Source organism: Ovis aries, chromosome 8, assembly GCF_016772045.2.
Source record: "Ovis aries strain OAR_USU_Benz2616 breed Rambouillet chromosome 8, ARS-UI_Ramb_v3.0, whole genome shotgun sequence".
Lineage (NCBI taxonomy): Eukaryota > Metazoa > Chordata > Mammalia > Artiodactyla > Bovidae > Ovis > Ovis aries.
In genome coordinates, this window is record NC_056061.1 from 85,291,875 (window position 1) to 85,304,411 (window position 12,537).

Consider the following 12,537-nt stretch of genomic DNA (forward strand, 5'->3'; position numbering starts at 1 on the left):
TGGGCATTTATTTCTAAGAAAGGTGGACCTTAAAAATAAGGCTAGGCTGTCTCCAAAGTCCTAGTGAGGGCCCTTGGATGCTGTGGGAATACGGCCGCTTCTTAACATCCACCACCAGAAAATGAACTGCTTAAAATCCAGACGGTTACAACATGCAAGGTTGACCTTAACGGGTACAAAATTGGTCCAGGAGGATTTGCAATATTGTCCTACTAGCACCAGCGGGGGCTGCTGTGTGCCTGCAGTGACAGTTAAATGAAAAGGTGAGGCTTATGAATTTCATGCCCAAGCACCTGTAACGTTTCCAGGAAACCCCGCTGATGCAGCCGCTTGCATCTGAAATCTACAGGGTTCACTGCGGGAGAAATGAAGGTCACTGACTGACATTAAAACTGACATGGCTCACATTTCAAAGCCTTAGTGTTGAGAAAATACTTCTTCTGTTTTTATACGTAACTGACCCCAAACAGTATGGCTGAGTAATCTCTCTCCTATGAGTAGGACTTTGAAATTTGACTTTCTCCCTTATATCTAATAGTGCCTTAAAACTCTCTATTGATTTTTGATTAACTTATCTTATCTAATTTAGTTTTGGAAAATTCCATTAGATGCAGAAGGGATTTTTAAAAGTAGAGTGTTCCATGTAAAAAGAACTTATTTTCTGTCTGTTGCAGTGCATAAAACGGATTTACTTTAATGAATTAAAGCAAATATTTATGTACACCTAGGGAATGCAAAGACTTATGTAGGACATTGTGGTTCTGGTCACATCTGCACATCGGTCAAGCTTGGACTGATCCTTCACGCAGCCTAGAACTTAAAGCAGACAGACAAGTATATGGCTGTTTTCTTCAACTCTTTAAAGAGTTGGTTTTTAAACTGCCTTTGGATCTCACTTTATTGCTAGTAGCTCCCTTTTCCCATGTAAACCTACTTTCCATCTTCACACGGTAGCTTGCCTTTTAGTGTCCAGTGAGAACTGCATAGATGAAGAAGGTAAGGTTTGATGAGAGGAAAACACGTAGCCCGCACAGGTCTTGGTGGGTAGGCTGCTACAACCAGCTCCTTGTGGTAAGAGTACATGCAGTTTTTAAAACGTCTTAGCCTCAACTTCTTCATATGTAAGAAAGATAGACGTTCAAATAATTTGAAATTAATTTAAGTAAAGAGTTACAGTTCATTAAGCACCATGTTTGAATTTCAAAGGAGGCAATGAAATTACCTTTATGGAAGTTTATACCCACACAAAGGAGTCTCCTCTCTGAAAGGGTGCAGAGTAGACAGATTTATTCTCCCTCAAGACTGGATCAGACTGAGGTGTGCACACTTTTTTCAGCCAAGAGTGACTCATCCCTAATGTAGAGAGATCTTACTCCCACGGGGTCTGGGCACAGTGTGAGGTAGCCTGTTTTGAGCTCAAGACATATCTTTGAAGTTTTCTCTTTCATCTTTAAAAAGTTCTAAGATATTCCATTCTACTGTAGAATGTGCTCCTGCTTATTGTAATATCAATTTGGTATTCTGACTTACCTTTCTCTAGAATGCTACGTAAAATGAACACTCCAAGATACTCCCATACTTAAAGGAAAGAAATCTTGTTCCTGGCATGTTACATTACCTATGAGTATATATACTATTTGGGTCAAATAGGAGAAATATATAGGTCTGCAAGGTCAGAGAAGATCACTGCTGTTACCTCTCTCTCTCTCACACACACACACACACACTACACACACATAATGTCAAGGATTTTTCCATTCCAGAGACAAAAACCGCTTACTAAAAAAGACCACGTTAAAGATTTCAGTAAAATTCCATGTGATTTTAGTCTGTAGTCTCTTATACTGCTCTTCAGAGACTGATGACTGTCCCAAATGTTACGTTCCTGTCTGACCCCAAAAAGTCAAGAAAGTGAAACTGATAGAATATAGTCCTTGGTGCCTCAGATGGTAAAGAATCTGCCTGCAATGTGGGAGATCTGGGTTCAGTCCCTGGGTTGGGAAGATCCCGTGGAGGAGGGCATGGCAACCGACTCCAGGACTCTTGCCTGGATAATCCCCATGGACAGATGAGCCTGGTGTGCTGCAGTCCACGGGGCTGCAAGGAGCAACTAATACTTAGTCCACAGCAACATAAAAGGAACTTCTACATTAATTCTAAATCATAAAAGAAATGCCAAGTGTTACCAAAATTAAAATGTAAATTGACAAGAGATTAGACAAGATATGCATTCAAAGGGACCATAACCAAGATACCAATTTCTCATCTCTGTCAAATGAATCAATGAATTCATACCAAAATACTGTCAAATGACAGTCAAATCACTCTCCCCCAGAAACACCAAGAACAAGTATAAAAAGACTTTCAGATAAACTTTTACTGATCTCCAAGCCCAAGTAAATCTTTTAAGTGCGCGATCCAAGGTATTGCTTCAATAGGCTACATGAACCACAGGACAAATTTGAAAGCAAGAAAACTGTAAAAAAAAAATAAAAATTATATCAAACAACAATGGCATCAAAAACATAAATCTTTATGGGAAGAGTTGAGGAAAACTATAAGGTAGCAGTGCTTCTTAGATTTAATGTCCTACTGGGATCTGGACTTTAGAACATGTTTCTGGAAGGTTAAATTTTGACTGTAAATGTGGTTCTTTTTTGATTTGTCTTCAGCTTTGGAAACTAAGGACTAATGAATAAAGGTGAAAAGAAGTACAGGAATGCAGCAGGGGACCTTAGAAGAAGCAAAGAAAGGGCAACAGGGAGGTGAAATTTTTTTTTTTCTTTTTGCCGAAAGATTTCATGGTAATAATTTTTTTCTATTTTGTATGTTTTCAAATTTTATATTTTTAAAATTTAAGAAGACTCCTTTTATAATGTAAGATTCAAGATGCAGAAATATTGCATTCCTCTGGGGGCACCGGATATCACAGTAAGCCCCAATATTAGGGGAAGCGTACTGACTGAAACCGCCCACCCTGGCCAGGCACCATAGTCACCATCTGCCTGAACTGGTTTACGACAGAAGGTCCTGGAAAGGAACAGGGAAAAAATAAGCCTCCACCAACCCAAAGAGTTTGGGAAAGGTCAAAAGGAGACACCACATGTCCGACCACCTCCCAGAATCCTGCTCTCTGGCATCCATCTTGGCTGAAAAAGGTGTGCACCACCAGGAAGGACTCTGAGTCAGAATGATTGGTTAAAGACAACCCGGAAACTAATCCCATCACCATAAAACCCGAGCCTGCAAGCCATGTGGCAGAGCTGATCTCCTGGGTTCCCTTACCCTCCTGCTCTCCATCCAGGTGCCCTTTCCCAATAAAATCTCTTGCTTTCTCAGCACATGTGTTTCCTCGGACAATTCATTTCCGAGTGTTAGTCAAGAGCCCGGTTTCGGGCCCTTCCTGCAACACCAAGATACACATACTGGCTTGGGAAGGAATAAATGTATCACCTTGGCATTGCCAGTTTCATTTTTATTTGGCTGAATATTGTTATTTCTGAGTCCAGTTGAGGCATCCAGATGTGTGTTGAACCATTTTGATGTAACTGCTACAGGGGATACTTAACAATAGAGCTGTTCTACCTTCAAGTGCTATAATTTCTGTTCTTGGCTCAAGTCTTTGCCTTTTGTTCAATTCTCTATTTTTAACTCCTGAACCTAAGACTGATAAAACTGATAGCCTTGAGTGGAGGAAGATCAAGACACTATTCTCAATAAGTACAGGTCACTCAAAGCTGGACAGCAGATGGGAATGTGCTAGTTCACATGAAACCTCAGGATGTTTTAACCCATGAATAGTCTACTCTGTTCTTTAAGAGAGAGGAAAATATTCTACATACACTATTTTATAAACTCAAAAGATACATATCAGGTACCTGAATTAAAACTTCAGCCTAACATCTGGAAATGAGTAACACATTTACCTGATACATTTTTCTCCATATCGTAGCCACGTATGCGTCATCTGGAAAGCAGTATCATTGAAAACCTCATTTTTTATTTCTGCATTTGGCAGAAGACAGGACCACAAACAAGCACTTTTTCAAATACTACTATCAATTTATAAGCTGTGAACAAGGATTATTCCTACCTTTTGCAGTTCTTCAGAACCAGTCAGAGCCTTATAGATTAGCTACTTTGATTCCTGGATTTTATAAGGAACCTGAAGGCTTAATAGATTGTTATATTGCTAAGGTCAAAAGTTAGCTTAGTGACATTGGAGCTCCTTGAAAATAAGTTATTATACACTTGCAGAGATTTTTTTTTTTAATGGGGATTATCATTTTTTTAAATGGGGATTATCATTAAGAAGGTAGAAGAAAGATGTTAATCTCTTTTTATACAAAAGCACATGTTTATAAGCACAAAAATAAATAAAATTATTATTTTGCTACCAATTCTCTACAATCTATTTCAGAGGATAGAAGCAGGATAAATGTTTCCTAATTCATTCGAGGAGGCCAGCATTACCTTAATACCAAAACCAGACAAAGACAATTCAAGAAAACTACAGATCAATATCTCTCATGAACACAAAAGCTAAAATCCTTGACAAATATACCAAATTGAACCCAAAAATGTATAAAAAAGTATCACACACAATGACCAAGTGGGATTTATCCTAGGTTTATAAGGCAGATTCAACACTGAAAAATGAATTAATGTAATCCATTACATCAACAGACTAAAAAAGAGAAATCACATGATGATACCAATAGATGCAGAAAAAAAAAATCTGACAAAGTCTCAAACATGTTCACAATAAAAATCGTCAGTAAATGAGGATCAGAAGAGGACTTCCTCAACTTGAAAATTCCATGAACAAAATTTCTGTCACTGATGTCATATCTAATGGCAAGAAACTTGAAGTTTCCCACTAACATGAGGTATGAGATAAGGACGTGCTCTCTTACTATTCCTTTCAATGTCGTACTGCAAGTACTAACTAAATAAGGCAACAAGGCAAGGAAAGGGCATAAAATAAACAAATTGGGAAAGAAGACAAAACTGTCTTTGCTCACAAATGACAAGATAATCTAGGCAGAAAATCAAAGAGAATCAATAAAAAAAAAAAACCCTAGAAATAATAAGCACTTACAGCAAGGTTGCAAGGTCCAAGGTTAACATGCAAAAGTCAATTTCCATCCTACATAGCAACAACGAATATGTGCAATTTGAAATAAAAACACAATGCCATTTACGTTAGCAGTTGGAAACTGAAGTACTCAGGAATAAATCTAAAAATATAAAATAAGACTTACATGAGGAAAGCTAAAAAACTCTGATAAATGAAAGCAAAGAGGAACTAAATAAATGGAGGTATCCCATGTTTGTGGATATGAAAATTCAACATTATCAAGACGCAGGTTCTTCCCAAATCGATGCACACATGCAGTGCAGTCTCAGTCAAAAGCCCGATATTCTTTTATGGACATCAACAAACTGATTTTAAAGTTTAGATGGAGATGAAATGACCAAAAATAGTCAAAACAGTATTGAAAGAAAAACCAAAGCTGGGGGACTGACATTACCTGACTTCGACTTAATGATGAAGCTACATTAATTACGTCAGTACCGTGCTGGCGAAAGAATAAACAAAGATCAGTGGGACAGAATGAAAGCCCAGAGACAGACCCTGTAAATGCAGTCAACTGGTTTTTGGCAAAAGAGCAAAGGCAACACAATGGCGCAGATCTCTTCTGTTCCGAGTTTTCAGATCCTTACCTGATGTCCGTACACGTTATGCAGCTGATGTCTCGACTGTTTGTTGTGATCAGGTTCAAAGCTACTGATGTTTCCTTGTCAGAGGTCGGGTGTGCTCCACATTTAAAGAAAAATTCCTGAAAGAATGAGAAATATGATCACATACAGGGAATCCGGCCGGCCATGTACCTCCTAAACATGTTCACAGTCAAGAATCTCTTCAGAAGAAGAGTATCATCAGATTATAGATGAGTCTGAAATAAGACAACATCCACTCTTTTGAGGGAAATTAATGCCCTTGGGGCAAATTACTCAACAAGCCCCGTTTTTAAGAAGGTTCCAAGTATCTGCTAGTCTTTCTGTCTTTTTCTTTTTCAACCAAGGAGTTGTGGGAGCACTCTGGGCCCCCTGCTCACCTCTCGATGATAAGTGAGTCTGGGAGAAAAACACAGTGTCAGTGGAGGAGGAAGCCTACAGTACATCTCGATAATGAGGAAGCATCTCAACAACGAGGAAGAGGAGACCCTGAGTCATGAAATGATTGGTCCAAAGTCAAACAGTCAGAGGTGAAGGCAGGAAGCAACCCAGGTTTCCTAAAGGGAATCCAGTGCTTTTCTACAGGGTCCCCTCACAGTTGGTCAGTGAGAAGCAAGAATATAGTGCCAGGTAAGAAATATAGGGACTCCCCAACTATTGATAAGCATGCATGGATTGTACACAGAGGATGAGACAGTTGGATGGCATCATCGACTCAACAGACGTGAATTTGAGCAAGCTCCGGGAGTGGGTGAAGGACAGGGAAGCCTGGCATGCTGCAGTCCATGGGGTTGCAAAGAGTCAGACACAACTGAGCGACTGAACTGTAGACGTGGGGAGGGGCGGAGCGTACCTCTCCCCAGCCTGACTTACAGCCGGCCCCTCATTCTGCACACTCCAGCACCCCAGAGCTCCCTGAGAGTCTCACCTGCCCACGCCCTGTGTCAGGTAGCTGGGAATGTTCTAAACCCAGGCCTCTTTTCATCTTAGTTCATTTCTCAGCCCTGTCCTGCCACATACTCCTTTATCTTAGCTGCTCATGTAAGTCACATCCCTGTTTTTGTTTTTTTTTCCTGGTTGTATGCATCCTGATGCTGGGAAAGGCTGAGGGCAGAAGGAGAAGAGGGCATCAGAGGTTGATTGGTATCACTGATGCACTGGACTAGAACTTGGGCAAACTCTGGGAGATGCTGAGGGAAAGGGATGCCTGGTGTGCTGCAGTCCAGGGGGTCGCAGATGGTCAAACAAAACTGGGCAACTGAACAACAAAAGATCACTGGCTCTTAGTCCCCTGCCCAGGCCAGAGGCTGAATCCAGCTATCAACAGTGAGCCTGCAGGGTCTTGAACACTGGAGTACCAGGGGATTCCCAAGTCACACTCTTTTTCACTTGTCTTGTTTTTCCTACTGGTTTTCTATTTGTTTGCATAGCCTCTCTTCCCCCACACCCCACACACCAAGGTGTTGGGCCAGTAAATACTGTGCCTCTTGTCAAACAGTATGCACACCGTCCATGGTAATAATACCATGAAACTAAATTTTCTGCCACTACAAAAATTCCATACAAATGTAACAGAGGATAACCAAAGGTCTCTTGCATGTACATTTAATCCTCAATTCCATTTGTGTATCACTACTTGTACATAGAAAGCATTTTGCTTTAAACATTAGACCTGGTATCAGTAAACTTTATTAAAGCACCACATATTAAAGGTGTTCAGCTTTGCAGGCCATACGGTCTTTGCTGCACTGTTCAACTGCGAATTATTGCCTAAAAGCAGCCATGGACCATATGCAAATGAACAGATGTATCTGTATCCTAATAAAACTTTATTTATAAAAATATGCATCAAACTGAATTTTGCCAACAGGCATAGACTGACACTTTTACCTTGAGCTTCCCAAATGGCACTAGTGGTTAAAAATACACACACACACACACACACACACACACACACAAATACCATCTGCCAATGCAGGAGATATGAGAAACTCAGGTTCAATCCCTGGGTCAGGAAGATCCCCTGGAGGAGGGCATAGCAACCCACTCCAGTATTCTTGCCTGGAGAGCCCTCTGGACAGAGGAGCCTGGGCTATGGTCCATAGGGTCACAAAGAGTCAGATATAGCTGAAGGGACTTAACATGCATGCATAGATTGTCCATATCTGCAGTGGACCTTAAAATATTTATGGGCGGTCTTATATACATTTGTATCCTAACAGCAGATGGCAAAGGACAAGCAATTAGATATATTTTCTTAAAAAAAATCAGTAGATTTATTTAATGAATGCCACCAATGTTTCTTTATACATTTGACATCACTCTTAAACTGTCTTTTCCCTACTTGTAACCAAACTAAGGGCTCCCCTGGAGGCTCAGTGGTAAAAAATCCATCTGCAATGTCGGAGATGCGTGTTCAATTTCTGGGTCAGGAAAATTCCCTGGAGAAGGAAACGGCAACCCATTCCAGTATTCTTGCCTGGAGAATCCCATGGACAGAGGAGCCTGGTGGGCACATGCATGGGGTCACATACAGTGCATGGGGTCTCAAACAGTAGAACATGACTTTGCAGCTAAACAACAACAAACCAAACTGACCTCCTCCTCCTCTGACCACAGACACAGAGAGCCGCACCTGTGGGTCTCTAAGTCCAACACACATCAGAATCATCTGGGAGGCTTGTTAAACGACTTTGCAGGGACGCACCCCAGATGCTCTGACACTGGGCTTAGGATCTGCATTTCCAGCGAGTTGCCAGGTGATGCTGTCACTGCAGCTCTGGGAACCACACTTTTGAGAACTACTGAGTTAGAGCAGCATTGAAGGTAAAGCGAGTAAACTACTTACTGTTTCAGAAAATGAGGGATGTAACAAGCTCGCTTAGTGCACCTGAAAATGATGGCACGTCTCAGGTATAATGTGTTAAACTCTTCAAAAATCTGGAGTGTTGCCCTGTACAGAGAAATGCCCCCAAGCCAGGAACTGGGAGCCCAGGATGTTTTTAAGAATAAGTGCCTTATCAATCTCAGGTGGTATAGGTTAGCCAGAACCCCCCCACCTAGGGCAAGTGACAGAGAAGCTGACCCCCCGGCCTGCAGTCCGCAGCCCCAGTGATGCAACTGCGCTAGCAGCGCAGCTGTGATGATGGGATGAGCGCCTGGTGGGAGCCCGTTCAGGCGTGTCTGCGGGGTCCTGCATGGCTTCCCCGAAGCAGCATGGAAATCACACTGATTGCTTTTGCTTTCTCTCTTAACATGGAAGGCCATCCTTTTCACTCCATCTTTTTTTTTTTTTAAATGATACGAATCCTTCAAAGGTCAATTCAAGGGTATTATGGAAGAGAGTTAAGCCCAAACTTGACTATCAAAACAAGACATCTGGAGGACATGACTGATCCTTGTGAAATACACAGACTGCTTTTGCAGACCTGAAAAAAAATCCTCACTCATAACGAAAAGCAATACCTCCAGAATAGCTGAGTTGGCTGGCCTATTGAGGCAGTATTTCACATAGAGATAAATAGATAGAATTTATATTTTTTCTTAGATTGCAGAAAGCTACTGGTAGACATTCAGCTAACAAATCACAAACCGCCCTAACACTAGATAAAACTCCACCAGATAAAAGTCAAAATCCTTTTTACTGGAGGCAGGAATTTTACAATCAATAGTTTCAGTTCAGTTCAGTCCTGTCTGACTCTGCGACCCCATGAATGGCAGCACTCCAGGCCTCCCTGTCCATCACCAACTCCCGGAGTTCACTCAAACTCACATCCATCGAGTCGGTGATGCCATGCAGCCATCTCATCCTCTGTCGTCCCCTTCTCCTCCTGCCCCCAATCCCTCCCAGCACCAGAGTCTTTTCCAATGAGTCAACTCTTCCCACGAGGTGGCCAAAGTACTGGAGTTACAGCTTCAGCATCAGTCCTTCTAAAGAACAACCAGGGCTGATCTCCTCTAGAATAGACTGGTTGGATCTCCTTGCAGTCCAAGGGACTCTCAAGAGTCTTCTGCAACACCACAGTTCAAAAGCATCAATTCTTCAGCGCTCAGCTTTGTTCACAGTCCAACTCTCACATTCATACATGACCACAGGAAAAACCATAGCCTTGACTTGATGGACTTTTGTTGGCAGAGTAATGTCTCTGCTTTTGAATATATTATCTAGGTTGGTCATAACTTTTCTTCCAAGGAGTAAGTGTCTTTTAATTTCATGGCTGCAATCACCATTTGCAGTGATTTTGGAGAACCCCCAAAAATAAAGTCTGACACTGTTTCCACTGTTTCCCCATCTATTTCCCATGAAGTGATGGGACCAGATGCCATAATCTTCGTTTTCTGAATGTTGACCTTTAAGCCAACTTTTTCACTCTCCTCTTTCACTCTTATCAAGAGGCTTGCTAGTTCCTCTTCACTTTCTGCCATAAGGGTGGTGTCATCTGCATATCTGAGGTTATTGATATTTTTCCCGGCAATCTTGATTCCACCTTGTGCTTCTTCCAGCCCAGCGTTTCTCATGATATACTCTGCATATAAGTTAAATAAGCAGGGTGACAATATACAGCCTTGACGTACTCCTTTTCCTATTTGAAACCAATGGTTTAATAAGTAACAAATTTTGGAAAATACCAGAAATTCATATAGCATGACAGAATTAAAATACAGATTAACAACTGTTTATATTAAATATGTATCAGTGAATTTCAGTGCCTTCTCCACCAATTTTTATGGACGGAGGTTCTTCTCCAGTGCCAGAGTAGCTAAACCGGTGGAGCAGCCAAGATTTCACCCAGCTTGCCAGCTAACAGGTTAGCCTGCCACTGTCTCATGGATGCGGCAAGGAGACACAAGACTCCTGGGTCGGAGCCCCGGCAGAATGAAGTACAGGCGTCATGATTCTGTCAGTTCCTCTGCATCCAAGTTCCCAGGAGATGAAGTGTCCAGGTCAAGCTACATGCTACGCACATTGGGGACCCGGAGCCTAGGATACGTAGATCTTTTAGGAGGATCTGTAAGCCGATCTTTCCTTTTTTCTGAAGGGAGATGCTGTCTTTATCATACTGAAGAGCAAGCAGGTCCACAGTTTACTTTACAGAGAGACTAGACTACCATTTTCCAGGTCGTTTGCTCTACAATTTCCTTGAAAAGATAGTCTTAAAAAAAAAGGTAGTTAGCGCTTCCCTCACAAGACATGCAGAAGCTTGAGAGACCCTGGAGAAGTGTCTTCCAATAGTAATAACCCCTTTCCCAGAGACTAATCAGCAGAACGGTCTGGTCATTTCCTATCCTACACAATCAATGGATTCGCATTTTCAATATCCTTCTGATTTTTTCAGGCTGCATTGAACACACACAAGGAAAAGAGCAGAAAAAACCAGAAGCAAGAACTGTGTTGAAAAGTCCTACCTTGGGTATTTCAGCTTGCTCATGTAGGGCTGTCATCTCCCAGGGTGACTACATGATTCTTTTGGAGTAATTCTGCTTTCCTGGGATTTTTCTTTTCTCTTGATTTTTCAGATTACAATATCAAAGATGCCAATGTCAGAAAAGCATCCTAGCCAGAGTCCACGCACTGTGGTCAGGACACTGACGCCACTGTGAGGTCTGGTCACCATCTGATCCCTGTGGGGGCTCAGAAAACAGCTCAGGCTGGGCCAGGTGGATGGTAGTTACGCCGCACAGCCTGGCTGCTTGAGGTGGCTCTACTCCAGATTCAGTGGGTGTGGGTTTGCCAAGCCAAGTTATTTCTATGTTGCCCGGGGTACAGTCCCCTGCGAGTGCATCAGAGAAACATTCTTGCTCATTGGGCCAGGGCAGTGGCAGGGGGGCATCTGTCAATTCCAGTGAAGGAAATATATGATCCTTAACTGTGGGTAGGACTTCCCAGGTGGCACGGTGGTAAAGAATCGGCCCACCAATGCAGGAGATGAAAGAGACGAGGGTTAGATCCCTGGGTCCGGAAGATGTCCTGGAGGAGGAAATTGCAACCCACTCCAATATTCTTGCCTGGGAAATCTCATGGACAGAGGAGACGGGTGGGCTACAGTCCATGGGGTTGTAGAGTTGGACACGACTTAGCAAATGAGCACACAGACAACTGTGGGTAAATAAAGAATCTCAAAGGGACCTATCCATCTTTCACAAATGCCAGCTCACAGATAAACCAGCTACAAAAAAAAACAAGGAAGAAAGCTAAACATAGCAAGTCCTGCTAAATTAAATGGATTCTTCCACCTAACCAGGAGCTGTAGCTCCTACTGGCTGGCTCACTTGGATCCATATACTCAGTTCTCAGATGCCCTAATTAGCGAAGGAACGAAAATCTGACAGAAGCTGGCCAGGTTGTTTTTTTGTTTGTTTTTTTTCCCCTCCCAAAAGATAGGGTAAACTATATTTAAAGGATGACAAAAATAATCCCAGAATAAGAACTTTAAAAAACGTGCTTGGATTTATAATGTGACCCTGTTAAATGCTGTAAGTATTAATAAGAGGCTTTTCACCTCAATAATACAAAATAGAAAATTCAAAATCCAACAGTTATATTCTTTAAGTTCTTAGAAACATACCTTTCTGCCCTTAACATGGATGAGGCTCTGATCCCTTCCTTCCATTCTCACTGAGTTCTCACCTTTTATCAGTATCCACCCATCCTTTCCCGTCAGATCCTAGAGGTGAAGCCCTCTGACTGAATGAGACCCATAAGAAGCAATGATACACCAAGGGAAAGACCTTATGAACAGTTCAATTCAACTGTTAGAAGCCACCTCTTCCTTCTCATTCCAGTTTGCCACCTGA

The 12,537-nt window shown here is 41.9% G+C and overlaps 1 protein-coding gene across 3 annotated transcripts in view; it reads right to left on the bottom strand.

Annotated features, from left to right (window-relative positions):
- PRKN (parkin RBR E3 ubiquitin protein ligase) overlaps positions 1–12,537 on the bottom strand; it is a 1,230,807-nt gene that overhangs the window by 584,663 nt on the left and 633,607 nt on the right. For all 3 annotated transcript variants that reach the window (XM_027972640.2, XM_060419883.1, XM_027972639.2), the window contains one exon: positions 5,728–5,843. In XM_027972640.2, coding sequence (XP_027828441.2) covers positions 5,728–5,843 — 116 coding nt within the window. The remainder of the gene's footprint in view (positions 1–5,727; positions 5,844–12,537) is intronic.